The following is a 27,427-nucleotide window of genomic DNA, read 5'->3' on the forward strand; positions in this document are numbered from 1 at the left end:
TCACACACAAATGAATGTATGAGGGAACATGAGATGTACAAGGCCAGGGTGTCTTCCACAACCACACACCTTATCAAAGCTAAAGAGGGATTAGTGATCAAATGAAGGCTGGACATCCTGGGCCCTGAAGGATGCTTAAATAACCATGGTTTTCAATCCTTTTTTTTTTGATCCCTCGGACATAAAGTCTTTGTTTCTTCAATTCTCAAACACTGACTCGTATTAGTGTTTTGGATATTTTAAGACCAATAAGAAACGTACGGGTCTTGTGTTAGAACCCCAAATCCATTAATCGAGATAACTCTTCCTAGACGTCCAGGAAACAAGCTGTGTCTAACTACTGCTCCCTGGCCTCACGCAGGACCCTCCTGAACAACACCATGACACTGACACTTGTCTGATGAAAAGTCCCTAGGAGAGGCTGCTATTACTGCAAGAAATGATTCTTGGTCAGAAGTTCTCAAAATAGCTACGCAAGTGGGAAATTTCTAAGGGACCACCAGGTGCAAATTGAAAATTCTCTGTACAGTGAATTCGGTGGAAAGATAAGAGGTAGAAGTGGCAACGATTCTAGAAAAATCTCAGCACTTGGCTGACATCCCTGTGAGAAAACAAAGCTCACATGGTTCTTGCTCTCCTAAATATAGGCAGGGAGAGATGTCAGCCCAAGCATGGCACAGACCAGACAGGAAGAGAAGATTCTATTCAAAGTAGTAAAAAGATCAGCAGGGAAGGGGGTTCCCTGGACATCTATGAGCTATCCTCATACTTGAAGCAGGATGGGGACACTATAAACCAACAGTCAGAGGAAATGGAGAAAACACATGATCTATGTCTTTGGAGTTCAGTCCATGGAAAAAAAGGACCAGGCGCAATCAAAACTGTCAGCGAGCCAGTCTCCTTGGGCCTCAGTTTCCATGTATAACAAAATGGGACTGGTCTAGACCTGCATTTCAACATTTTTCCACCAAAAACCTCTTATTTTGAAGAGCCTTCCAAACTATGAGGAGCCCTGGTGGTGCAGTGGCTGAGTTCAGGTGTTAACCAAAAGGTCGGCAGTTCGAATCCACCAGGCGCTCCTTGGAAACCCTGTGGCGCAGTTCTACTCTGCCCTATTGGGTTGCTATGAGTTGGAATCAACTCAACAGCGATGGTTACCAAACTGTATTTATTAATAACTGGTTCATTTCCCGAGAAAGAACTGTCACATGGAGAGAGAAAATCCTAACCTCCTTAGGTTGTACAGGCTGCAGGATGCCTGGGTTTCAGTCCAGGCCCTGCCAGTTACCTGTGCGCCTTTAGCAAGTTACTTTTTCAATGTTTAGGAAACATACATTTCTGGGGCAATATGCATGTGCAATGATAACTTGTATTCAAAGTAATCTTGTTAAAAGCAGCACCATTTCTGGCTATCTTCAACAGGGCATTTCCACACCATTTCATAAGAATTCAAAATTACCATCTTAGATAACAATTACTACTCTGTCAAAGACCGAAAGAGAGAGAGATCAAGATAAACAAATCAGATGATGAGGGACCTGAAGCTGAGGAACCTGGTTTTTCCTCTACTTTTAGAAAAGTGGGGCTGGACATACTTGGGAGCTACTGGGATGGTTTTCTACATAGTTATTCCTTTGTTTACCAAACATCTGTGAAAGTACAATGTACCATATATTAAAAGACCCTCAGGCCTGTACTCTCGGGGCTCCACCATGCAGGAGCCAGACAGCTGCCTGTGCCTGCACCCGGCCCCGTTTCCCATCCCCAAACTTGCAAAACAGTTCCCCTTTTCTTTCTGTCTCGCTGTCAAGGAACCAGCTGCTTCCATCACTAGCGAAGACCCTGGCAACCATGAGTGACCTTGGCTACTCTCACCCTTCTCTTCTCCAGCGTTTCCTTATTGTTTTTTAGCTGTCCTGTCAATTGTTTCCATGGTATCTTCAGGTCTTTGGAAATTCTCAGAGACTGCTGCTTGTCCCCCAGCATCTATTCTCCTTTTCCTCCAGTGTAATAAGGAACCCCAATGCTCAGCCAGGCACATGGCCAACCAGAAAAGACATTTCCCAGCTTCTCTTGCAGCTAGGCAAGGATAAGTAACTGAATTTTGGCCAATGGGATGTAAGCAGAAATAGTATGTTTTCTAGGAACGTGTCCTTAAAGACAGGAAGCAGACCTCTTCTTTTTTCCTTTCTTCCTTCCTGCTGACTGAAATCCGGATGTAATGGCTGGAATTTCAGCAGCCATCCTGGACCAGAAATGGAAGCCACATTTTCAGGATGGTGAACAGCAAGATAGAAAGAACTTGAATCCTTAACACTGTGAAGCCTCTGAAATGCCAATCTCCAGACTTCTTTTACATGAGACAGAAATGTACTGCTATCTTGTTTAAGTCACTATTATTTTTGGTTTTCAGTCACTTGCAGCTGAAGCAGGGCAGAAATTACTCTGGTATAGAAACCTGACATTTTGCTATAATGTTTAAAGAAACAAGTTATAAACACATAGTGCTAGTTTTTTTTTCATAAATAGAGACTAAAAACTAAAAGCTCAGAGAAGTCCATAAAATGGCAAACATATGTATAAAGGCTCACTGTTCAAAAAAATGTAGGTCCCATCACCTGAGAACATAATCTCTTCCATAATAATTATTGGACCACTGGGGAAAACACTGGTACATGTAGATAGCGTAAACCAAGTCTACTACTTATCCTACCTGACATCTCCACAGCATTTGACACTGACTTCTTTCTTCTCAAAACTTGCCTGTTACATATTATCATAGCACACAACACTCTCTTGGATCTTTTACTGGTCTTCTACCTTGATTACTCTCTCCCCCATCGCCCATCTCCAATCAAACGCAGGGTCACTCATCAGCCCCTATCCTTCTGAATGCCAAGAGCAGAGGCCTAGAATCAGTCAGTGTAACCGTGGTACAAGAAATTGCTTTTATATGGTCTTTCTTGCAATTCCCACCAAATGGCTGGGAGGAACTACGCAAATGATGTGCTTATGGCCCACTAGAGGGATTTAGATAGCTTGTTAAGAATGTAAATATGGTGCCTGGCACCCTTGTGGGGGTGGGACCATGCAAATAAAGTGTATGGAACCCTAATGTGGGAATCCATCAGTTTTGCCATCCAGTTAGGCTTAAAACAAGCCATCCCAAAAACTAGGGGTGGGAGGGGAGGGGACTCACTACCAAAAAGAAGAGACAGGAGTAGAGCACTTCCTTTGGACCCAGAATCCCGGTGCTGAGAACCTTCTAGACCCCCAAGACAGAGAAAGAGCTGTAACATCAGAGACAGTGAGGGCTGGGTAGAAGCAGTGGCCAAGAAAGAGAAGCAGCATAGGCAGGAGAACCAGGTGACCAGCAGAAAATGGCAGAGTGGGCTACCATGGAGCGAGAAAGCTGACTGCCTTAGGGCAGTAGGCTTCCTGGTGAAGTGGGGGGCCTCCAAGCACTTGGCAGAGCTAGGCTAGCTGGCCCATGGAGCTAAAGGGCTGAGCACCTTTGAGCTAAGGCTTACTGGTAGAGTGGGATGCCTCTGAGCACTTATCGGTAAAGAGCTTTGTAACTAACACATGAGTAGGGCAGAGGTCGGGCTGGCCCAAGAGGCCCAAAAAGCCCAAAGGGCCAAGAGGCTGAGGGCCAGGGACAGGCCTGCCTGTGGGCACATCCAAGAAATTGTCCTGACCAAAGAATTGTATCCTGAGTCATTCCTGATCCTGAATTGTAACCTGTTACCTCCCTAATAAACCGATAATTTTAAGTATGGTCTGTGAGTTGTGTGTGGCCATTTCAAGGAACTATGGAACCCAGCAGAGAAGTAGAGAGTGCAGTGGGAGGGACAGCCAGTGTCAGAACTGGTAAAAAGGTTGGAGATGAGGTATGTCTGACCTCCACTTCACAGGAAATCAGCCTTGGGCTGATGCTGATGGCGATTCTCTCTCCCCCTCGTGAAGTGAGAGGAGGTCTGACGCTGCCACCATGCCATTTTTACAGTCGGTGCCATTTTTACCGTCATCAACTAATCAAAAAGAACCATTCTTCCCCCAATCTCACGCACATTTATTCATGCCACCAAGTAAACAGTGCAAGTGGACAGCCATGTTCCCTGTCCCTAACATTGCTTGCCTAAATTTACAGCCAAACTGATGTCTCATCTAATGGGCACTCCAAGTGAAGCTACTTAATGGTGACCGTGGACAGGTACAGGACTCGGAAGTTTTCAGTGGTGACCGTGGACAGGTACAGGACTCGGAAGTTTTCAGTGGTGACCGTGGACAGGTACAGGACTCAAGGTTTTCAAAATTTTGCTTCTTTTATCAGTACTCTTGACCTTATAAACGATGAAACCCATCAAACCCACTCCAACCCAAATCTCCTGGTAAACTTGGGTGTAGCAGGGCTTCGTGGTGATCCAAACATTTTTAATAAAGCTTTGAAGCATCTCAACACAGGACGAACAGCTCTGTCAGACTGAGGGCCCACAGCCAACCAAGAGGTACTATTTTTATTCCTTCACCACAGACAGGCAAAGCACAAGTGTTGCAACTATTGCTTCTGTGTTGTAATACCAGCTCAGTCTCTCAAAACTCAAAACCTCCCATTGAAGAAAGCAGGAGGAGCCCATGTCTTTGACTCCAACATCCCACTGAAATGAATGTCAACATGTACAATAAGGGACAAAACCATGGTCTTAGAAAAGGCAGGGACAGGGATCATCAATGCATCTCAGATTTCAACGAATTCCTGGAGGACAAAGTGGACTGAAGAACTAAAATGAATGAAACAAAACAGAAGAAATATACCCAACTATATACTTTGAGAAGTCTCTAGGGGAAGTGGGAGCCCTCTGCTCTCTGAGACCCTGGAGAAGTTATGGGCTGAGACTTGACATATGGGATGGTGGGTGAGAGCAAGATCTAGGGATTACAAGGGAAACTAAAGGTCTGCACTCCACTCCTGGGCCCATCCACAGTCAGCCTGGCCATACACCAGTCTACACACTAGAAGGTGTATATTTAAATAAAACAAATAGACCCTCTGAGTTAATTTAAGCTTCCAATGTAAATACTGGCCCCTAGAATGGCACTCTCATTATGTTCCCCACCCGCCCAGCCTAAAGTGAAACCTATCAGGGCACAGCTCCATCAAAGGCCACAGGAGGTCTCAAATTCCCACAAAGGAGAGAGATGGGTCAAAATCCTGCTGTGTCTTTCCTATCATTCCTTTCTCTGAATGGGAAAGGTTACTTTGATTATACTGCCTCCATCTCTGAGAGGGATGACAAGTAACCTCCCTTTAGTTCACAGCCACCAGACCGATGAGACTGCTGGAACCCACCATTCGATGCTGGACTGTGAGCCAGTACAGTGACTGACTAGATAGGGCTGTGCTGTCTCTCCTGAGGATGAAATAAATAGGCAAATTAGACCTCTGGGGGTGCGGGGGGAATTGTTTTAGCTTTTTGTTATGAAAAATACGCCAAAGTAGAACAATTAGTATAATTAACCCTTATGTGCCCAGTAACCTAGCTTCAATAATGATTAACTCATAGTCAAATGGAATGTGTGGCTAATGGCCTCCACGAACACTGCCTCCTTGGCCGTGATACCTGAAGACGGTGCCCAGCTACCGTTACTGAACGTTTTGATCAAAGATTCTATAGAAGAACCCTAATCAAAAGAGGGAAAATGTAGAGCAGAACTTCAGATTCTCAGGGACTCTAGACTTTCCAGAGCCATGGAGGTTGGATGACCACTGTAACTGTTGCCCTAAGGTAATTTTTAAACCTTAAATCAAAAACATCCTCCAGCAGTTTGCCTGGGGCAGCAAAGACAGGTGTGAGGATTCTGTCTGTTGCCCTTTTCTCCCATAAGCAGCACTGGCAGGATGGATGTGCTAGCAGAGCAGTTTAGGGATCTGACTCCAGAGCAGCTTGTTGCTCTGATCCCGACTGTGGAGGAAAAACAGAGGCTGCTTCAAGCATTTTTTAAAAGTGAAAGCCTTGCAGGAACAACAAAGATTCATTTAACTAACGTAGAGACAAAAAAGGTAATGAAAGCTAATGAAAAGGTTAAAAGTGATGTATTTAAAGTATTTTAATATCTATGCTGGGCTTCCTGATGTTGAAGAAAGCTTCAATGCAACTAACCCAGTGTCCCCTCGTGAAGAAAACAGACACGAACTGTCATGCCTCAAAGGAGCCCTGATGGCACAGTTAAGCGCTCCACTGCTAACCAAAACGTCAGCATTTTGAACTCACCAGCCACTCCATGGGAGGAAGATGTGGCAGTCTGCTTCCATAAAGATTATGGCCTTGGAAATTCTATGAGGCAGTTCTACTCTGTCCTACAGGGTCGCTGTGAATCAGAATCCACTCCACAGCAATAGGGTTTTTTTGTTTTGTTTTGGTCATCCCTTGGATGGCCACTTGCAGACTTTTTAGGATCCCAGGCACTATGCAACGAACTAGGAGGTAGAGCAGAGGCATCAGACTTGTTAGGCCAGCTGACTGGGCTGTGTTATGAGGCAATGGCCCTGGACCTCCAGTCTAGGCAACCAAGTCTCATGAGGTTTATGGTTGTGCATGGGCAGTCTCAGCAGCTCCCTTTTTTTTTTCTTTTTTGGTTGTTGTTGTGAGTGTGTCTGTCATGCAACTTTTGCCAATTTGGCTTTTTGCAGGTGTACAACTTGTTGACATCAATCGCAGCGGTTGGCTGTGCAGCCCTACCCTTGATCAATGCGATTTTTCCATTGCGGTTGGTCCTCCTTCCCACCTCCCTCCCGCCCCTGGTGACCACTAATAAACTTTGGTCTGTTTAAAAAAAAAAAAACTCCTGAAGTTTTCTTCAAAACCAAACAATAGTTTAGCTTAACTAGTAAAAAGGAAATCCTGGTAGCATAGTGGTTAAGGGCTACGGCTGCTAACCAAGAGGTCAGCAGTTCGAATCTGCCAGGCACTCCTTGGAAACTCTGGTGCAGTTCTACTCTGTCCTATAGGGTCACTATGCGTCGGAATCGACTCGATGGCAGTCGGTTGGGTTTAGTAAAATACACCTGCCTTAGCACTAAGCTCTTTTAAGATTTATCTACATGAGATCAAATTGACAACAGCAACGTGAGAGATTAGACAGAAACCTTACGGGGCAGTGAGTTTATGTTAATGGGTGAGGAACAACTCAGAAAAGGAGGGTGAGAACTGTTGCACAACTCGAAAAATGTAATCACTGTCACTGAATTGTACGTATAGAAACTGTTGAATTGGTGTGTGTTTTGCTGTGTATATTCCCAACAACAACAAAAAATTTTTTTTTAACTCAGTCACATTTCCCTTATACTCCACCCACTTCCACCACCCCAGTTAATTGAAGCAAATCCCAGACATCATACTATTTCATCTATAAATATTTCAGAATGTATCTCTAAAAGACATGGACCCTTTGTTTTAATAAACTTTTTACCGAGGTATAATATATACACACACACAAAAGTGCACATATCTTAAGTTTTCAGCCACCATGCATCTTCACAAATAACCAGTTCCCAAATAAAGAACATTACCAGTACTCCAGAAGCCCCCCAATTCCCACCCCATTTTCAAAGTAAACAATTGTCCCAACTTATAACACCATAGGTTCGTTTTTCCAGCTCTTGAACTTCATATAAATGGAATCACGCGTATGTACTCTCCTGCCTGACTTGTTTTGTACAATGTATGTTTGTGAGATTCATCAAAGATTACTGCATGTGGCAATAATTCATTCCTTTTTACTGCTGTATAGAATTCCAATGTAGGAATATTACACACTTTTATCTATTCTACTGTTGATAAACACTTGGGTTGTTTATAGTTTGGGGCTACTACAAAGAACACTACTCTGAACACTCTAGAACATATCTTTTCATAAACATATATACAGAATTCTATTGGGTAATTACCCAGGAATGGAACTACCAGATGACAAGGTTTTGTATATATTTAGCTTCAGTAAATACTGTCAAGAGTTTTCCACAGTGATTGTACCAATTTATACTCCTACAAGCAGTATCTGAAAGTTTCGTTTCTCCACATCCTTGCCAACCTTTAGTATTTTCAGTTTTTTAATTTTAGCCACTCTGGTGGATGAATGATGGTATCTTCTTGTGGATTTTAATTTGCATTTCCCTGATGACTAATGATGGCAGGCACCTTCTCATATGTTTATTGATGATCTGAAGTGCCCATTTTTCTACTGAGTTGTCTTTTTTTGTATATTTTGTATAAATTCTTTATAGATTCTAGATATGATTCATATATTATCTTTTTATACATATCATATATATATATATGTATATATATATATAATTTGTAAATATCTTCTTGCTGTCTATGGCCCTCCGTTCCACTCTCTTAATAGCAGTGTGGTAACAGCAGTTCTTAATTTTAATATAACTCAATTTATCAACTTTTTCCCTTGCTTTTTCTATAAACCAAAAAAACAAAAACCAAACCCACTGCCATCAAGTCAATTCCAACTCATAGCAACCCTATACAATATAACAGAAATGTCATATGGGGTTTCCAAGACTAGAGTGGCTGGTAGGTTTTGTATTTAAAAAAAAAAAAACTGTTTCCATCGAGTCAATTCTTACTCATAACAAACCTATAGGACAAAGTAGAACTGCCCCACAGGGTTTTCAAGAGTGCCTGGTGGATCTGAACTGCTGACCTTTTGGTTAACAGCAGTGGCTCTTAACCACCAGGGTTTCCGGGTTTTGTATAGGGACTTTTAAATACTCCTCTACCATTATCAGGAAGCCCTGGTGGCACAATGGTTAAGCACTCAGCTGGTAACTGAAAGGTTGGCAGTTTGAGCCCATCAGGTGCTCTGTGGAAGAAAGATGCGACAGTCTGCTCCTGTAAAGATTCTACTCAGTCCTATAAGGTCACTGTGAGTTGGAGTCAACTGGAAAGCAATGGTTTGGATTTGGTTTTACACATTATCACACACCTGAAAAATTCACAACCCCTTTATATTAAATACACTGTACTCAAATTTACCCAGTAATTTCCATTTTTTTCTCTTTATAGCAATTTGATTGAATTAGCATCCAAATAAGGCCTAGAAAGCGTTAAGGTGCTTTAAGTCTTTTAATTGATAGGCTTTCCCCTCCACCTCTCTCCCTCTGCCTCTCTCTCCCCCTTTCTCTCTCCCTCCCCCCCGCCTCAATTTGCCCTGTGATCTTTTGATCTTTTTCAGTGTGTTCCTCTGTCCTTTGGATTTCCTGTAAACTGGTACTTAGACTAAAGTCTTTGTCAGGCTTGGCTGTGGTTTGACAGGACTACTCTGTCACAGGTAGGGTTGTACACTTCCATCAGGAGATACACAATATCTGGTTGTCTCTGTTACGTTAGCAGCACTGACGATTATAGCCTTGTTTTATTAATTCATTGGGGGTTATAAAATATTAATATTCTATCACCCCGTCACCATTTATTTCTATAAAGAGAAACTTCCCCCACCTATTTGGTTACTCTAAAACACAGTTCCTTTAGAAAAGACATGATAAATGCCGTCAGAACAACCCTCGGAGGTGGACACTATTATCAGTCCCAATGTTCAGATGAGGAAAACGAGGCGAATGAGCAGTGAACCAGCCAGCCCAATTCCAGAGTCTGTGCTCGTAACCACTAGGCTATAATGCCTCTCCTAGATCAAGAAACTCGAATATTCAGTATTACTTTGAGGGGGAAGGAGCCCCAAGGACAGACACTCTCATACAGTTATGGTAGCTACAAACTTACTGTGGGAAGGAAAGATAGTATCTGTATCGAAAATCTGAACAAAGCACACCCCCCCTTCCTAAGTCAGCAGTTCTACACTAGGAGCTTATTTAAGGATATCACAGGCATGCAGGAAAAGTTTTTTTTACCAGGTATTTCCTGCAGCATTGCTTACAACAGCAAAAACTTACAACGGTGGAAATGCCTGGTTAGTTCAACAAGCTCAAGTATAGCCATGCAAGGAAGGAACACACGACCATGAAAAATGACACTGGGTTAGAATGTTTAAAGATCTGAGAACTGTTTAGGATATATCCGTAAGGCAAAAAACCACAGATTATAAACAGTAGCCTGCACACTGCAGGGATGCGTGGTATGTGTAAAAAGGATACACATCCAAACGTTAGCAGGGATTACCTGAGGGGCAGGATTAAGGTGATTTCTTTTTGGCGCTTCTACAGTGAGTACCTGATATTTTCATCTGTTATTTACATAATTTTGAAAAGTCTGAACTAATGTCCACGAAGAACTTTACTGGCACAGGCAAATGCTTCTGACAGCATAAAAAGGCCAACTATCAGACTCTGCATGGTTGCTACTACAGACAGCCACAGGTAGCACCACGCATAGGACAGACACATCGATACTTACACAGTGGCTGTTTATCTGTATGATGAGACTGAAGGTGAATTTCATTCTTAACACGTACACATTTCTGTGATTCCTACAACAAATACACGCCTGGGTCACTTCCAGCTGGGCAAACTCTGAAAGGGATTTTAGGAGAAGAAGACTCAAATAGGTAGAGAGGAGGGAGGGAAGACAGAGAAAGAGCACACTTCAGGGGCTGGAAATAGCAAGAGCCGAGAATGAGGGCACAGGGGCACCAAGCAGGGGGAGGGGCTGGGTAAGAGAGAATGCTGTAAAGGACCCCGTTTAAGAGATCTGAAAAAGGGGCTGGAATTGATCAAGTTTTTTCTATAATTCATAAGATGATTTCACAGCAAATAAACCAGAACTGCTGGAAGATACAAAGGACAGATGGAGTAGAAGCGGCTGAGGGCCCCCGCAGGAGGGAGCTCAGTGAGAATGACTTACAATAGTGATCCGCTGTTCCCTCTGTCAGGCTGCTGTACTGGGCAGCTTGCATGCTGTTGTGATGCTGGAAGCTCTGCCCCGAGTATTTCAACAACCAGCAGGGTCCCCCACAGTGGGCAGGCTTCAGCAGAGTTTCCGATGCAGACAGACAAGGAAGAAAGGCTTGTCGATCCACTTCTGCAAACCGGCCAATGAGAACCCCATGGATCACAAGAGAACACTGTCCAGTACAGTGCTGGAAGGCGAACCCCCGAGGCTGGAAGGTGCTCAGAATACAGAGTGGCCACAACAGTGGACTCCAGCCTACTAATGATCACGGGGTAGTGGGGAATCGGGCAGTGTTTTATGCCCTTGTGCATGGGGTCGCCAGGAGTTGGAGCCAACTCGATGGCAACTGGCAACAACAATAGTGCAGGCATCAGTCCTGAACTGGTAAAGTCTGAGACCCGCAAGAACAACACGTAAGGGATCCCGGTAACACTGGTTACAACCTGTTGCCTGGACTGAGTGAGGAGGCGGGAGGAGAGACACAGGACTGCTGAATTTCAAGTCGGGGTAACAGAGATCCGTGACTCTACTAGTGGAGGAGGAAGGTCAGTGCAGACAGTGAGGAGTCAGATGTGAGACAAAGTAAGTTTGGCTGACTGAGGGGCATGCCCTGGGAATGTCCTGTGAGGATGTGGCTCTGAACAAGTCACTCACTGAGGGGTCTGGTGTTGACAAGAAAAACCCTCTCACCGCCAGAGACCCAAGAGCAGAAAGTGTTGCCAGCAAATCCCCGGTTGCGAGGGCTCTTTTTGAAACTCTGCAGTCTTCACAGAGAAGTCCCAGGTTGGCCCCACAGTGATTCTAATACCAATGACCTGCTGTGGATGGGCAGCAAATCAAAAGGATGTCTGGTTTTTGGAAGAATGGGCCAGGTTCTTCCACTGGGCAACAGGCTGGCACGTGTACCACAGCCTGGCCTGGGGGGCTGCCCCTGGGAGAGCTGGGTAGTAGGGAAGGGAAGTTCTTCCCGACCTCTTAGTTCTTTCACATTTTGAGCCACTGTGCTGCCCAGTCAAATAACCCAAAAGAGTTTAACTTTCTTTAAAAGGTTATTCAACTTGGCAGGCCCTATGCCATCCCTACTGTTGGGACAAACAACATGAGAACAAAGATCAGTGACTGACACGGAGAGCTGGCTAATGTGAATCAGGTCTGCCTTCGCAGATGTGGGGTGGGGTAGGGAAAGGGACACTTGCTACTGCTTCAACCAAGTAACCACCATGTGACAAGACTTGGAAGGCAAAGTACTCAGCCCAATGCCAGGAACACGATTTCTTTCAACAAGACCCCAGCAAAATTAATAGCCAAGGGTCAATGTGTGTGCACCTCTCTTTTCCAAACCACAGCGGTATTATGCACCAATGGCTGTGCTTTCTCTCCCCCAACAGTGGCTGGCAGCCAGTCAGCAAGGCCTGGGAGGCTGTACCAGCACTGGGGGTAGGTAAACAAGCTGTGTGTGAGTAGGAGTTACAGGACGGATCTGTACATATCTGGCAAGCCTACTGGAATGGTAACAAATTTAATATACTCTACCTATGTGGAATAAAGACTGAAGAGTTGGAAAATCTGATTTGTTGATGTTCTAATTGTTTCCAACAGTTTAAAGTGATTATTTACACTGTGAAATCAGTTGCAGGATTCATTTTAGGAATTTGACAGATGTATTCAAAACTCTGTTTCTTCAAATCAGTGAAGAAAGAACGGATTATTTGATGCCAAAATTGGTATCATAAAATCCTAAACGTTCCCCTGTTGAGCACAGACACCCGGCACTCCCTCTGAGCTGCGGGGCCTGTACACAGCAGACCACGGACTCACTCACTGAGTGTTCTAAGGAGAAGGAGTGCTGAATACCAAATGATTATTGCCAGAACAAACGGTTCCAATACTCAGAATCGCCAGCTGGAAGGCATTTATTCAGAGCAGCCTGAAATGCTGTTGGGAGGAAGGAGACTTCTGGTCTCCCAGCACCAAGCTGAGAGTTCCTTTCAAGGATGTCTGAGCAGCCACTCTCTCAGAGATGGGCTTCAAACTAAACCACAGTCAGAGCTGAACGAGACAGAAAGCCTTCCCCAGAGCCAGCACCCTGAATTCAGACTTCTAGTCTCTTAAACTGTGAGAAAATAAATGTCTGTTTGTTAAAGCAAGCCACTCACTTATGATATTTCTGTTACAGCAGCCCTAGACAACTAAGAGTGATATTTGGTCATTTTTTCTACTGAAATTAATCAATGTAAAGTTATTAAAGTCTTTAATTCTGTACCCTTGAACACAGCATTGTGTAACATAATGAGCAAAACACAGAAATTAGAAGGCCTTCATACTATTAACCATTCTGCAACTAACCAGTTGTGTGACCTTCAGCAAATAACTTAAACTCTCTGGGTATCCTCTTCTATCAAATAGCCACCTCTAAGCTCCAGTGGGAAACCCTGGTGGTGTAATCGTTAAGAGCTACAGCTGCTAACCAAAAGGTCAGCAGTTCGAATCTACCAGGCGTTCCCTGAAAACACTATGGGGCAGTTCTACTCTGTCCTATAGAGTCACTATGAGTCAGAATCCACTAGGTGGCAACGGGTTTAAGCTCCATTGAGATTAAATAACTCTTTACAAGATATTTAAAAGGTAACTCTTTAAATTATGACAGCCCAAAATGGCAGCTTAATCACACATATCTTGTCATCCCCCTGCAGCAAAGAACTGAGAAACCAAGTAAAACAGATACAGTTGACAATTTGGGTACCCAGAACAGCAAACGGAAAGATGAAGGACTAGATTGAACACCGAAGAATGGAGAAACTGAATGAAAACTGTAAACAAGGAGACTTAGCAACTGTTAAGCACCCTACCAGCTGACTCAGCTCAGCGCGGCCATCTTGAAAGAAAGCAAGCAGCTTTCTCAGGCAAGGACCACAGGAAGGCAACTTCCCCTCTGGAATCCCCAACAGGAGACAGAGATACTCTGTAAACAAACCGGAGCAAAGCAAGGTGAGAACATGTACTGGATCTGAGGAGGAAAAGTGCAGGAAGGCAGGCAAGAGCCCTAGGGATCCCAGGGACCAAAAGCAGGGAGGGAGCCAGAAAACAGGGACAGAATTACTCACCAGCAGCAGTCCCTGATGATTTGGGTGGGTGGCGCAGGCAGAGTGGAGGATCCTTGGAGTGGTGGCTACAGATCCCCCACTCAACGAGACTCTATACAGCCCCCCACTCCTAGCATTTGGTCAAGGTCAGGTTCTGATCGTTGGCTGCACTCTGCAGGGAGTGCAACAGCACCACAGCAGAGACTAGGGAAGCACATTCCCTCCTCCCCCCACCCACCCAGTGACCAGGGGTGAGCCCTTCCACCCCCACACCCATGATCCGCAGTACACACTCCTGCACTGTCAGACCTGCAACCAGAGGCTTATGCCTACCCCAGGCCATCCCCATGCAGCCTCACAACATCTGCTCCCAGAACATACTATACAGCCACAGTAGTCACAACAGCCTGGTACTAGTACAACAGACACACAGACCAGTGAAACAGAATTGAGAACCCAGACATAAATCCATCCACCTATGGTCAACTGGAAACCCTGGTGGTGTTGTGGTTAAGAGCTACGTTTGCTAACCAAAAGGTTGGCAGTTCAAATCAACCAAGCACTCCTTGGAAACTCTATGGGTCAGTTCTACTCTGCCCTATAGGGTTGCTGAGTCAGAATCAACTCGAAGGCACCAGGTTTGTTTTTGTGGGCTTTTTTATGGTTAGCTGACAGCACTGGGTTTTTGTGGGCTGGATCAACAAAGGGCCAAAGACCATTAAATGGGGCAAGAGACAGTCTCTTCAATAAGCCCTGCGGGCAAAACTGGATGTCCCCCTGTAAAAAAAAAAACCAGGACCCTTACCTCACACCGTAAACGAATACTAACTCAAACTGGATCAAAGACCTAAATATAAAACCTAACACTATCAAGATCATGGAGGAAAAAACAGGGACAATGCTGGGGGCCCTAATATACGACATAGTATACGAAACACGACTAAAAATGCACACGCAGCACAAGATGAACTAGATAAATGGGCCTCCTAAAAATTAAAAACTTATGCTCAACAAAAGACTTCTCCAAAAGAGTCAAAAGAGAAACTGCAGACTGGGGGAAAAAAATTGGCTACAAAAAAAAATTGGCTATGACAATATCCGACTATCTCTAAAATTTATATAAAACTTCAACACCTCCACAATAAAAAGAAACAATCCAACTAAGTAACAGGCAACGGATACAAACAGACGCTTCACCAAAGATATTCAGGTAGCTAACATACATTTGAAAAAATGCTTGCAATCATTAGCTACTAGAGACATGCAAATCAAAACTACAGTGAGATACCATCTCACCCTGACACTACTGGCACTAACCAGAAAACAACAAATGTTGATAAGGTTGTGGGGAGACTGGAACTCTTATACTGTTGGTACAACCACTTTGGAAAACGGTATGGTGCTTCCTCAAAAAGCTAGAAATAGAAATATCATATGATCCAACAATTCCACTCCTTGGTATATACCCTAAAGAAGTAAGACCCATGATACCAATAGACATACGCACGCCCATGCTCATTGTAGTGTTACTCACAATAGCAAAAAGATGGTGTCATGGATTGAATTGTGTATCCCAAAAATATGTGTATCAATTTGGCTAGGGCGTGATTCCCAGTATTGTGTGGCTGTCCATCATTTTGTCATATGATGTGATTTTCCCATGTGTTGTAAATCCTATGTCTATGATGTTAGTGAGATAGGATTAGTGGTAGTTATGTTAAGAAGGCAGGACTCAATCTATAAAATTAGACTGTGTCTTAAACTAATCTCTTTTGAGATATAAAAGAGAGAAGGGAGCAGAGAGACAAGGGGACCTCATACAACCAAGAAAGCAGCACCAGGAGCACACCACATCCTTTAGACCCCAGGTTTCTGTGCCAAGAAACTCCTAAACCAGAGGAAAATTGATGACAAGGAACTTCCTCCAGAGCTGACAGAGAGAGAGAACCTTTTCCTGGAGCTGGCACCCTGAATTCAGACTTCCAGCCTACTACTGTAAGAAAATAAACTTCTGTTTGCTGAAGCCATCCACTCGTGGTATTTCTGTTACAGCAGCACTAGATAACTAAGAGAGATGGAAACAACCTAAATGCCCATCAACAGATGAACAGATTAACAAACTGTGGTAAATACACACAATGGGATACTACACAACGATAAAAAATAATGACAAATCCTAGAACACCTCACAACATGATTTTGGAGGATACTATGCTGACTGAAATAAGTCAGTCACAAAAGGACAAATATTGTATGAGACCACTACTATAAAGTAACAACAAAAGGTTTATACACAGGCAGAGAACCCCTAATGGAGCTGGAGAACAGTGGGATGCAGACCTCAAATTCTCATAAAAAGACCAGGCTTAATAGTCTGACTGAGACTAGAGGGACTCCGGAGGTCATGGTCCCTGGACCCTTTGTTAGCCCAAGACTGGAACCATTTCCAAAGCCAACCCTTCAGACAGGGATTGGACTGGACTATAAGACAGAAAATGATACTGGTGAGGAGCGAGCTTCTTGGCTCAAGTAGACACATGAGACTATGTAGGCAACTCCTGTTTGGAGGTGGGATAAGAATGCAGAGGAGGATAGGAACTGGTTGAATGGACACAGGCAATACAGGCTGGAGAGGAGGAGTGTGCTGTCTCATTAGGAGGAGGGCAGCCACGAGTACATAGCAAGGTGTGTTTAAGTTTTCGTATGAGAGACTGACTTGATTTGTAAACTTTCACTTAAAGCACAATAAAAAATAAATACGGTTTACACACAGGAAAAGAAAAAAGATTCTTTGATGGTTACTGGGGGAGGGAGGAAGAATCACCAATTAGACAGAACACACACAAGTTAATACTAGTGAGAGGAAAGGCAATACATTATATAGGCAAGAGAGGATGCTGAGAGGAATGTAAGAATAAAGAGTAATTTTAAGGTAACTACTATAACACAGACAATCCTGCAGCAATAATATTAAACAATAATTTATGAATAGACAAATAGCTAGATACACCAACAGGTACGTGAGGATATAAGGGAATATGCTCACTGGCAAATATACATTTGGTGGTGGATATTTCTACATACAGGACTGTAGGTGCAGCTCATATAAAGCACACAAGGGGTATAGTCAGGGAAACTCTTAGACATAACCAAATACCTTGCGGGATGAAGTTCCTAGGCTAGAAGACAAAAGACCACAGACTCAGGTGACATCTATGTCAATTGGCACAACATAGTACATAAAGACAACGCTCTGTATCCTACTTTGGTAGCATCTGGGGTCTTAAAAGTTTGCAAGCAGCCGTCCATGATACAACTATTGGTCTCTTTCCATCCAGAGCAAGAGAGAGTGAAGGAGATCAAAGGCTCAAAGGAGCAATTAGTCCAAAGGACTAATGGACCACATGAACCACAGCCTACACAACCCTGAGACCAGAAGTACTAGATGGTGCCCGGCTACCACTACCAACTGCTCTGACTAAGACCACACTAGAGGGTCCTGGACAGAGTGGGAGAAAATTGTAGGAAAAAAAAAAAAAGCAAATTCTCAAAAAAGACCAAACTTGCTGGTCTGACAGAGACAGTAGGAACCCCCAAGACTATGGCCCTAAGACATCCTTCTGACCTGGAAATGAACCCATTCCCGGAGACAACCTCTCAGCTAAAAAATACACAAGTACATAAGATAAACAATAACACCCAAGACGGTCGTACTCCTTGGAACAATCAATTACACAAGATCAAAACAGCATTATCTACCCAAAAGCAAAGATGAGAAGGCAGGATGGGGTAGAAAACCAGGACAAAAGAAAATGGAGAATAGCAAGAGTGCAGACACATAGTGGGGAACGAAACTAAGGTCATGAAACACTTTATATACAAACTATCAAATGGAAACTAATTTGCTATATAAGCTTTCACCTAAAGCACAATTAAAAAAAAAAAACTGACAAACCACTGGCCAAATTGACAAAGGAAAAAAATAAGATGCAAATAATCAAAATAAGATGAGATGGGTGACATTACAACAAAACCAACTGAGATAAAAAGGATCATAATTACAGTATTATGAAAAATTGTACCCTGCAAATTTGAAAACCTAGAAGAAATGGACAAATTTCTAGAAAGCACACTACCTACCTAAACTAATACAAATACAGGTAGAAAATTTGAACAGAACAATAACCAAAGAAGAAATTGAACTGTTTTTTTTTAAAAAAAAAAAAAAGCCCATGCCCAGATGGCTTCACAGGAGAGATCTACCAAACATTCAGGGGGAAGAGATGACATCAATTCTACTCAAACTATTCCAGAACATAGAAAAGGAAGGAACACCCCTAATTCATTCTATGAAGCCAGCATAATCTTGATACCAAAGTTGAGCAAAGACACTGCTAAAGAAGAAAATTACAGACCAATATCCCTCATGAATATAAATGCAAAAATTCTCAACAAAACTCCAGCAAACAGAATTCAACAGCATGTCAAAAAAATAATACAACACGATCAAGTGAGATTTATTCCCAGGATGCAAGGATGGTTCAGAAAATCAATCACTGTAATTCACCACATAAATGAAACGAAGGGAAAAAAAATCACATGATCACTTCAATTGACACAGACAAGGCACTGGATAAAATTCAGAACCGCTTCCTAATAAAAACTCTCAGCCAAGTAGAAAGAGAAGGGAAACTCCTCAACATAAGTAAGGGTATATGTATATATATAACCAACAGGCAACATTATTCTCAGTGGAGAGACTGAGAGCATCCTCCTTAAGAATGGGAACAAGACAAGGATGTCCTTTATCACCACTATTACTCAATATCATACTAGAAGTCCTAGCCAGAGCAATAAGGCAAGAAAGGGGAATAAGAGGCATCCAAACTGGAAAGAAATAAAACTATCCTTATTCGCAGGTGACATCATCCTTCCTATTCATAGAAAATCCCAGAGACTCCACCAGAAAGTTACTGGAACTAATAGAAGGATTCAGCAAAGTGGCACGGTACAAGATCAACACACGAAAATCAGTTGGGTTTCTCTACACTAACAAGGAGGATTCTGAAAAGGAAATCAAGAAATCAATACCATTTACAATAGCCCTCGAAAGGAAAAAAAACCTAGGAATAAACCTAAACAGGAACATAAAAGATTTATATAAGGACAACTATAAAACACTACTGCAAGAAACTAAGAGATCTACAAAAATGAAAAAACATTCCATGCTCATGGACTGGAAGTCCTAACACTGTGAAAACGTCGATACTACCAAATCCCAACAACAGTCTTTAATGAAATAGAAAAACTAACCCCCAGTTTTATATGGAAAGGAAGGGAGCCCCAAATAGCTAAAGCAATATTGAAGGAGAAGACCATCCCGATCTCAAAACTTACTATAAAGCTACGGTAATCAAAATAACCTGGTACTGGTTCAATGACAGACACACAGACCAATGGAATGGAATTGAGAACCCAGAAGTAAATCCATCCATCTATGGGCAGCTGATCTTCGACAAAGGATCAGAGTCCATTCAACGAGGGAAGAAACAAGTCTCTTTAACAAATGGTGCTGGCAAAACTGCATACCCACATGCAGAAAAATGAAACAGGACCCACACCTCACACTATGCACGAAACTAACTCAGAATGGACCAAAGACCTAAACGTTAAAAGCTAAAACTATAAAATTCCTGGAAGATAACACAGGATCAAAACTGGGCGACCTAATTTTCAGCATAGTCTTTCAAACAAAACTAAAAATGCACAAGCAACAGAAGATAAATTAAAAATTAAATATGTATGCTTATCACAAGACATTACCAAGAAAGCAAAAACAGAACTTAACAACTGGGACAAAATCTTTGGCAAGGACATTATCTGATAAGGGCCTAATCTCTAAAATATACAGAAAACTTCAACTACTCAACACAAAAAGACAAGCAATCAAATCAAAAAATGGGCAAAGGACATAAATAGGCACTTCATCAAAGAGGACACTCAGTCTTCCAAATAAATACATGAAAAGATGCTCTCCATCATTAGCCATTAGAGAGATGCAAATCGAAACTACAATGACATACCATCTCACACCTGCAAAAGCGGCAATGATTAAAAAAAAACAAAACGACAAAGGCTGGCGAGGTTGTGGGGGCTTTAAAACTCTTATACGTTGCTGGTGGGACTGTAAGATGGTACAACCACTATGGAAACAGTATGGCGTTTCCTCAAAAAGCTAGAAATAGAAATGCCATATGATCCAGCAATCCCACTCCTAGGTATGTATCCTGCAGATATAAGAGCAGTAACATGAATACACACATGCACACCTATCTTCACTGTAGCATTATTCACAACAGCAAAAAGATGGAAACAACCTAAGTGCCCATCAACGGATGAATGGATAAACAGGCTGTGGTACATATGTACAATGGAATACTACGCAACTATAAAGGATAATAAGGAGTCTGTAAAACATCTATTACACAGAAAAATCTGGAGAACATTACACTGAGTGAAATAAGTCAATCACAAAAGGACAAATATTGTACGGTCTCACTTTTATAAAAAGTCAAGAATACACATACACACAGCAATGTTCTTTGATGGTTACCAGGGATGGGAGGGGGTGGTAGGGGGAATCACTTTCTACACACACAAAAAAAAAAAACACAGTAGACACTTGTTATTTTGGGTGATGGGAAAGGCAATACGCAATATGGGTGAAGCCCGCACAAACTGTCCAATGTAAATTAAGACACTAAAAAGTACGCAAGAATGAGGGACAATTTTGTAAATGCTGTACAATTTTACCACGACAACTGTTGCTGTTGTTAAGTGCTGTCGAGTCAGTGCTGACTCATAGTGACCCTATGTACGACAGAACAAAACCCTACCTGGTCCGGCACCATCTTCATAATCATTGCTATGTTTGGGCCCACTGCTGGGCCCACTGTTGCTGCCACCATGTCAATCCATCTTGTTGAGAGACTTCCTCTTTTTCACTAACCCTCTACTTTACCAAGCATGATGTCCTTCTCCAGGGACTGGTCCCCACTGATAACACGTACAAAGCATGTGACATGAATATCTGTGGGGTTACACAGGTAGGTATGTATGCATATATGTACATGGGAAGGCACATATGAGTATATGGGTGTGCATGTACAGGTGTATCTATACCCAAACCCAGTGCCATTGAGTCGACTCCGACTCATAGCAACCCTATAGGACAGAACAGAACTGCCCCATAGAGTTTCCAAGGAGCACCTAGCGGATTAGAACTGCCGACCCTTTGGTTAGCAGCCATAGCACTCAACCACTAGGACACCAGGGTTTCCGCTGTATCTACAGGCACATGTATATACATGTTTATGTGTGCTTTGTATATATTTATATATGTAATAAATCCCATAAATACCAAACCAAACCCAGAGCCGTCGAGTCGATTCCAACTCATAGCGACCCTATAAGACAGAGTAGAACTGCCCCATAGAGTTTCCAAAGAGCACCTGGTGGATTTGAACTGCCAACCCTTTGGTTAGCAGCTGTAGCATTTAACCACTACGCCACCAGGGTTTCCAATAAACCACACAGGGAGCACAATTACAGATACTTCCTAGACATAAGCAAACACCTCACAGGACTGGATTACTGGATTTGAAATCTTGGGACCATAGTCCCATGGGGCAATTCGGTCAACCAGCATAACATACTTCATAAAGATAATGTACTATATCCTAGGTTGGTGAGCAGCATCTAGGGTCTTAAAAGCTTGTGTCTCCACTCCTCCAGAGCAAAAGAGAATGAGAGAAACCAAAGACTCAGAGAAGAAACTAGCCCACAGAACTAATAGCTCATATGAGTCACAGCCTTACCTACCTTGAGACCAAAAGAACTAGATGGTGCCCAGGTACTACTACCAACCATTCCGACCAGGGACTCAACAGATGGGCCTGGATGGAATGGGAGAAAAATGTAGAACAAAACTCAAATTCCTAATCCAAACTCCCTGAGGGACCAAATTACTGAGCTGAGGGCTCTGGGAACCACAGTATCAGGAAATGTCTAGCTCAATAGACTTAACACAGTTTATAAAGAAAATGTTCTACATTCTACTTTGGTGAGTGGCATCTGGGATTGTAAAAACTTGGGAACGACCATATAATATACTCTACTGGTCTCACCCTGTCGGGAGCAAAGGAGAATGAAGAAAACCAAAGACACAATGGGAAGATTAGTCCAAAGGACTAATGGACCACAACTACCACAGCCTCCACCAGACTGAGTCCAGCACAACTAGATGGTGCCTGGCTACTACCACCAACTGCTCTGACAGGGATCACAATAGAGGGTCCCAGACAGAGACAGAGAAAAATGCAGAACAAAATTCTAACTGACATACACACACACACACACACACAAATGACCAGACTTACTGGTCTGACAGAAGCTGGAGAAACCCCGAGAGTATGGCCCCTGGACACCATTTTGGTTCAGTAATGAAGTCACTCCTCAGTTTCACCCTTCAGCCAAAGTTAAGACAGGCCCATAAAACAAAGCAAGACTAAACAGGCACACCAGTTCAGGGGCAAAGATGAGAAGGCAGGAGGGGGCAGGAAAGCTGACAATGGGGGGACCCAAGGTCAAGAAAGGGAGAGTGTTGACATGTCATGAGGTTGGGAACCAATGTCACAAAACAATATATGTATTAACTGTTAAATGAGAAACTAGTTTCCTCTGTAAACCTTCATCTAAAATACAATTAAAAAAAAAAAACTCAAGTTCCTAAAAAAGGCCAGTCTTACTGGACTGGCAGAGGCTAGAGAAACTCCGAGACTATTGTCCCAAAATACTCTTTGAACTTGGAACTCAAACCACTCCCAGAGGTCACCTTTCAGCCAAAGGACAAATGGACTCATAAATAAAATCACCTGTGAGTACTGTGCTCCTCTAATCATCCATATGACACCAAACAGTAAACATTTCCCCTAGACCAAAGATGAGAAGGTAAGAGGGGACACTGAAGCTAGATTAAGGGAAACAGAACAACCAGAATGGAAATAATGAGAAAGCTGATATATTATGGAAAACATACCCAATGGCACCAAACAGTATGTATAGAAATTGTTAAATGAGAACCTAATTTGCTAGGTAAACTTTCACAAAAACACAATATTTTTCTGATTTAAAAAAAAAGAGTGAAAGGTGAACATCAAAATTTTTTTCACATAAAAATACATTTTAATCTGTAATGCCAGAATCTTACATTTGAATCATTACAATGTGCAAAGCCCATAATAAACATACTCATTGAATTCACACAAATATTCTACGAAGCAGATGCTGTTTTCTCTCCATCATTTTAGGGATGGGCAAACTGAGGCTTATACAAGTACTAGCGATTTGCTCAGAGGTGATTAAGTGGCAAGGCCCAGGTTAAAGATGGATCTAGCTGACTTTTAAAGCCCCTGTTCTTAACCACTCTTCAGTTAAAATGTAAACTCACCTTTCTAAAAGATGTCACTGCTTCCTCTTTATTCTGTTTCTTCTATCTAGAAAGGATGTCTGAAACATGTAACGCTCTAATTTAAATAGCACTTCGGCACCTAAGTAAAGCAGAAAACCCTGGAACCTTCACTCTCACCTCCAAAACAAAGTCTCCTGAAAGAGAAACCCAACAGTAGGGTTTAAGATGCCAACCTCTAGGCCCCAGCCTCAGCCTTTTCCTTCCTAATCTCCATCAGAAAAACATGGTTGGGCGGAACCATTCCCAATGCTTAAATTTCAAATTTCTTAGTTTGGCAACTATGCTGCTTTGGGACTCTAAAATTATAAGCACTGTTCCCAGAGGACAACATTTCCTTTATTAGCAATTGGCTTTGAAAATTCCATTCTAAGATGCTAAATATAATAAAATACTTGGACTTTTATAATAAACATTCTGTGGATTATTTTGAAACTAATAATTGTCTGCTTTATTTACCAGACAAGTTAGCCACGGCAGTTAAGCAACTGTAACATTTTAATGAATCTTTCTAATTTGTTCCAGTTCTTTTAAAGAACTGACCTGAAATTGTCCTCTGAATTCCTTCGCTCTGAAATAAAAAAGTCAGTCCCATTCCACAATTCACTTCCCTGAGAAGACAGCCTTGTTTTATTATTGCTAATTTCTTTGGATCCTACTACAAGCCAGAATCATGGAAGTAAGTTTTTCTCCAAACTACAAAACAGAATAAATCAGGATTTTGAAAAAGTCTTCTCTATACATGTCAAAGGTGAATACTCCACTTCACAGTTCTTAAAATGTGTCCTTATTAAAATTTATCCATGATAATTTAGAAATGCTGAGTGATGGGTAGGCAGGGTGACTGCCTTGTTTTGGGCTAATGGACTACATTAGGGTTTTAATAAAACGCAGTAGCTGCTGTGTTTCAGGAAACCACATTGAACTAATGAACCTCACGGCCCCAGGCATTCTGCATTGTGTAAGTGGGGTAAGTGCAGTTGTAACAAGCAGAGCTCCTCAAATCTTCTGTACCTAAAACATGGGGTGATAAAGTATTTAATAATTAACTGGCAGTTTATATCTGTAGAAGGATCCAAGGAGTACCCCCCATGGTTTTCTTTTTTAACCATTAGTAAGTGTAGTTTTTATGTCCCTGGGTGGCACAGTCTGTGTTTAACTACATCTGCTTCCTTAAAGACTTCAGCCAAGGAAACCCTATGGAACAGTTCTGCTCTTTAACACATGGGGTTGCCATGAGTCGGAATGGACAGCACAGCAACAGGTCTGGATTTTTTTTTTGAGGGGGGGGAGGTCTCACACCCTCTAGGCCCACAAGAGGGAAACCCTGGTGGCCTAGCGGTTAAGTGCTACGGCTGCTAGCCAACGGGTCGGCAGTTTGAATCCACCAGGCGCTCCTTGGAAACTCTAGGGGGCGATTCTACTCTGTCCTATAGGGTCGCTATGAGTCGGAATCAACTCAACGGCACTGGGTTTGGTTTTTTTTTTGTTTTAGGCCCACAAGAAGCCCTGGTGGCACTGTGGTTAAGCATTCAGCTGCTAACCAAAAGCTTGGCAGTTCGAATCCACCAGCCGTTCCTTGGAAACCCTATGGGGCAGTTCTCTGTCCTATAGTGTTGCTATCAACAGCAATGGGTTTAGGCCCACAAAGTTCCGTTAACATTAAGTATGATCTCTCACCCAAAATCTTAAACTGAGCTACACAGACCAATCTAGTGTCTGCAGGTGACTCCTAAATCCTCATCCCCGGTCCAAAATCCTCTATAATTCTAAGAATCAATATGCGCAGGTCTCCTTAGATGGCCCACTGTTAACAGCAACAACTAAATTGTTACAACCCCATTATCTTTAACCTCAAACAAGCCCCTGCCAGTGCACCCACACATTTCCCTACTCCTGTCAACATTCCTCTGAGCGTAACTGTTCCACTGACAGACAGCCTGTCTTGTGCTTTCCTCCCTCCTAAGGGCTAATGCCTCTTTCCTCTAGTAATCGAAAACTACAGGCTCCATAGCAGGTGCTGCGGGCCTGGTGCAAGGCTCCAGGCAATCATCAATCAAGTGGGGAGTGATGGCTGATTTTCCCATTACCCAAGATAAGCAAGAGATTCAGACGGGTAGAGGAAATCTTCTAATGTTTACAGCAACGTGGGCCAAATAAAACATGTGTAGGTCACCTTTTGGCAATCCCTGAGTTAAACTGTATCTCTCATTCTGGTCCAGACCCCCTCCAATCCATTCTACACATCACTGTCAGATGATTTTTCCAGATACACTGCTCCTGACCACCGCTTACTCGAAAAGCACTAAAACTAACCACGAAGTCCCAACCCTGTCACTCAACGTCCTCCAAACACAACCATGCTCCAGGTTCCTGAACTCCTCTAAACAAACCTTTGATTTCAACCAAAGGAGCTTACTCTCCTCTTCGCCCCCAACCAGCTGTGTCCCTGCCAAGATGGCCTCCTTTTTACCCTCTTCCTCTGCCCCACCAATGCCCAGGCTTGGAGCAGGCAACAAGCCCATCATTTCGGAACGCACCTTCCAAAATCTACTGGCTAAAGAGCTGGTTCACTGCGTGAGTCAAGAGACTTTTCTGCTAATGAGTTTAACTTTCAAGAAGGGATTTAAATCTCCTAGGAGGTAAACCCTATGGCTTTGTCTTGACACCCCCCCCCCAAAAAAAAATAACAAATTTTAAAAGACAGTGAAGAGCCTAAGTTGCGCTCAGAGGAGCTGCCTCCTAGAGAAAGCTTTGCCGGATCGCGACATCTTCACATCCAGGAAGGCTTCGCGGAAGTGGGGAAGGGAACCCCCAATAGTCCCCCGGCCAGCGGCCATGCGCAGCCCCGCGCTCTCCTTCCTGCGCCCGGGTAATACCACTCCGCAAAAGGACCCCAAGCCGAGTCTGGGATCCGAGCTCCGCGATCTGCTGTGCCCGACGCGCGCTCCGCGGGGTCCCACCCCCGAGGACCCTCGGTGCTGCCCAGGCCCAGGGCCGCTGTCGGCCGCCACAAAGGCTCGGGGGTGAGTGTGACGACCCCTCTGCGCGTGCCCCCCGCGCGCCTCTGGGGGGCGCCGCGGCCCCGAGCCGCGCCCACCGGGACACCGCCTCTACCTTGTCCTCGAGCAGTGCGTCCGGCTCGCGGGCCGCCCTCTGCCTCAGCTCCGTCATGCTGGAGACCCGGGCGCGACGTCCCCGCGGGCGAGCAGCGCAGCCGCCGAAGCGGGCAGCTGTGCACGGGCGCGCGCGAACTCCGCTCGGCCGGCCCCGCCTCGCCCAGCCCCAGCGGTGCGCAACTCCTCAGCGGCTCGCAGGCCCGCTGCCGCCCCGCCACCCGCCCTGAATCCCGGCCACGCCCAGCGCCGCCGCCACCGCCTGCCTTCGACCCGGCCGAGTGCGTGCGGTCTCCCGGAGCCCCCGCCCGCTTGCTCCTCCCCCGGGGAGGAGGGCCCTGCAACGAGCGCGCAAGCGCACCGCCGCCATCACGACCCCGGTGATTCCAATGGCGCGAATCCGACGGGGAGGCGGGGCGGCGGGGCGGGGCGGGCCGAAGCCGCGAGGCGCTCATTGGACAACAGCGTGAGAGGGCGGGGAAAAGCCTGAGTTTCCGAGGGAGATTTGTCAATGGCAGATCAGGCCTGACGGGGGCCGGCCGGCGTTGGCGCCTTGGGTCCTAGCAGTAATGGGTTACCGAGAGCAAGCGGGGGCTTCCCAGGGGCTCCAGCCCGGCGGGTGCTTGCTGCCCTGGGCTTCGTGTTGGCCGGTAGCCCGGCACGGCCTTCCTGGCCGGGGCTCTTTCATCACACATACCCAGGCAGGCGCTTGGTAGGCCCTGGGTGGAGGGGCCAGGTGGGCTGAGCTTTCGGAAGAGGCCAAACCCACTGCTGTCGAGTCGA

At 44.1% G+C, this 27,427-nt stretch overlaps 2 protein-coding genes across 2 annotated transcripts in view; both read right to left on the reverse strand.

Annotated features, from left to right (window-relative positions):
• Window positions 1–26,532, reverse strand: LOC104846056 (ATP synthase membrane subunit 6.8PL-like). Its single transcript, XM_064275807.1, has one exon. It carries the CDS (start codon window positions 4,452–4,454, stop codon window positions 4,272–4,274), a length of 183 nt encoding a protein of 60 aa, XP_064131877.1. The 5' UTR covers window positions 4,455–26,532; the 3' UTR covers window positions 1–4,271.
• The window catches only part of CDS2 (CDP-diacylglycerol synthase 2), a 68,785-nt gene extending 41,990 nt beyond the window's left edge, over window positions 1–26,795 (reverse strand). The window contains exon 1 of the mRNA XM_010591538.3: window positions 26,646–26,795. Within this exon, the coding sequence (XP_010589840.1) occupies window positions 26,646–26,702 (57 nt within the window). The 5' untranslated portion in view covers window positions 26,703–26,795. The remainder of the gene's footprint in view (window positions 1–26,645) is intronic.
• Between the last annotated feature and the right edge of the window lie 632 nt (window positions 26,796–27,427).

The sequence above is a fragment of the Loxodonta africana genome, chromosome 24 (assembly GCF_030014295.1).
Source record: "Loxodonta africana isolate mLoxAfr1 chromosome 24, mLoxAfr1.hap2, whole genome shotgun sequence".
Taxonomy (NCBI): domain Eukaryota; kingdom Metazoa; phylum Chordata; class Mammalia; order Proboscidea; family Elephantidae; genus Loxodonta; species Loxodonta africana.

Coding starts and splice junctions, on each gene's coding strand:
- LOC104846056 (XM_064275807.1), bottom strand. CDS start 4,454: ATGCTTCAAAGCTTTATTAAAAATGTTTGGATCACCACGAAGCCCTGC.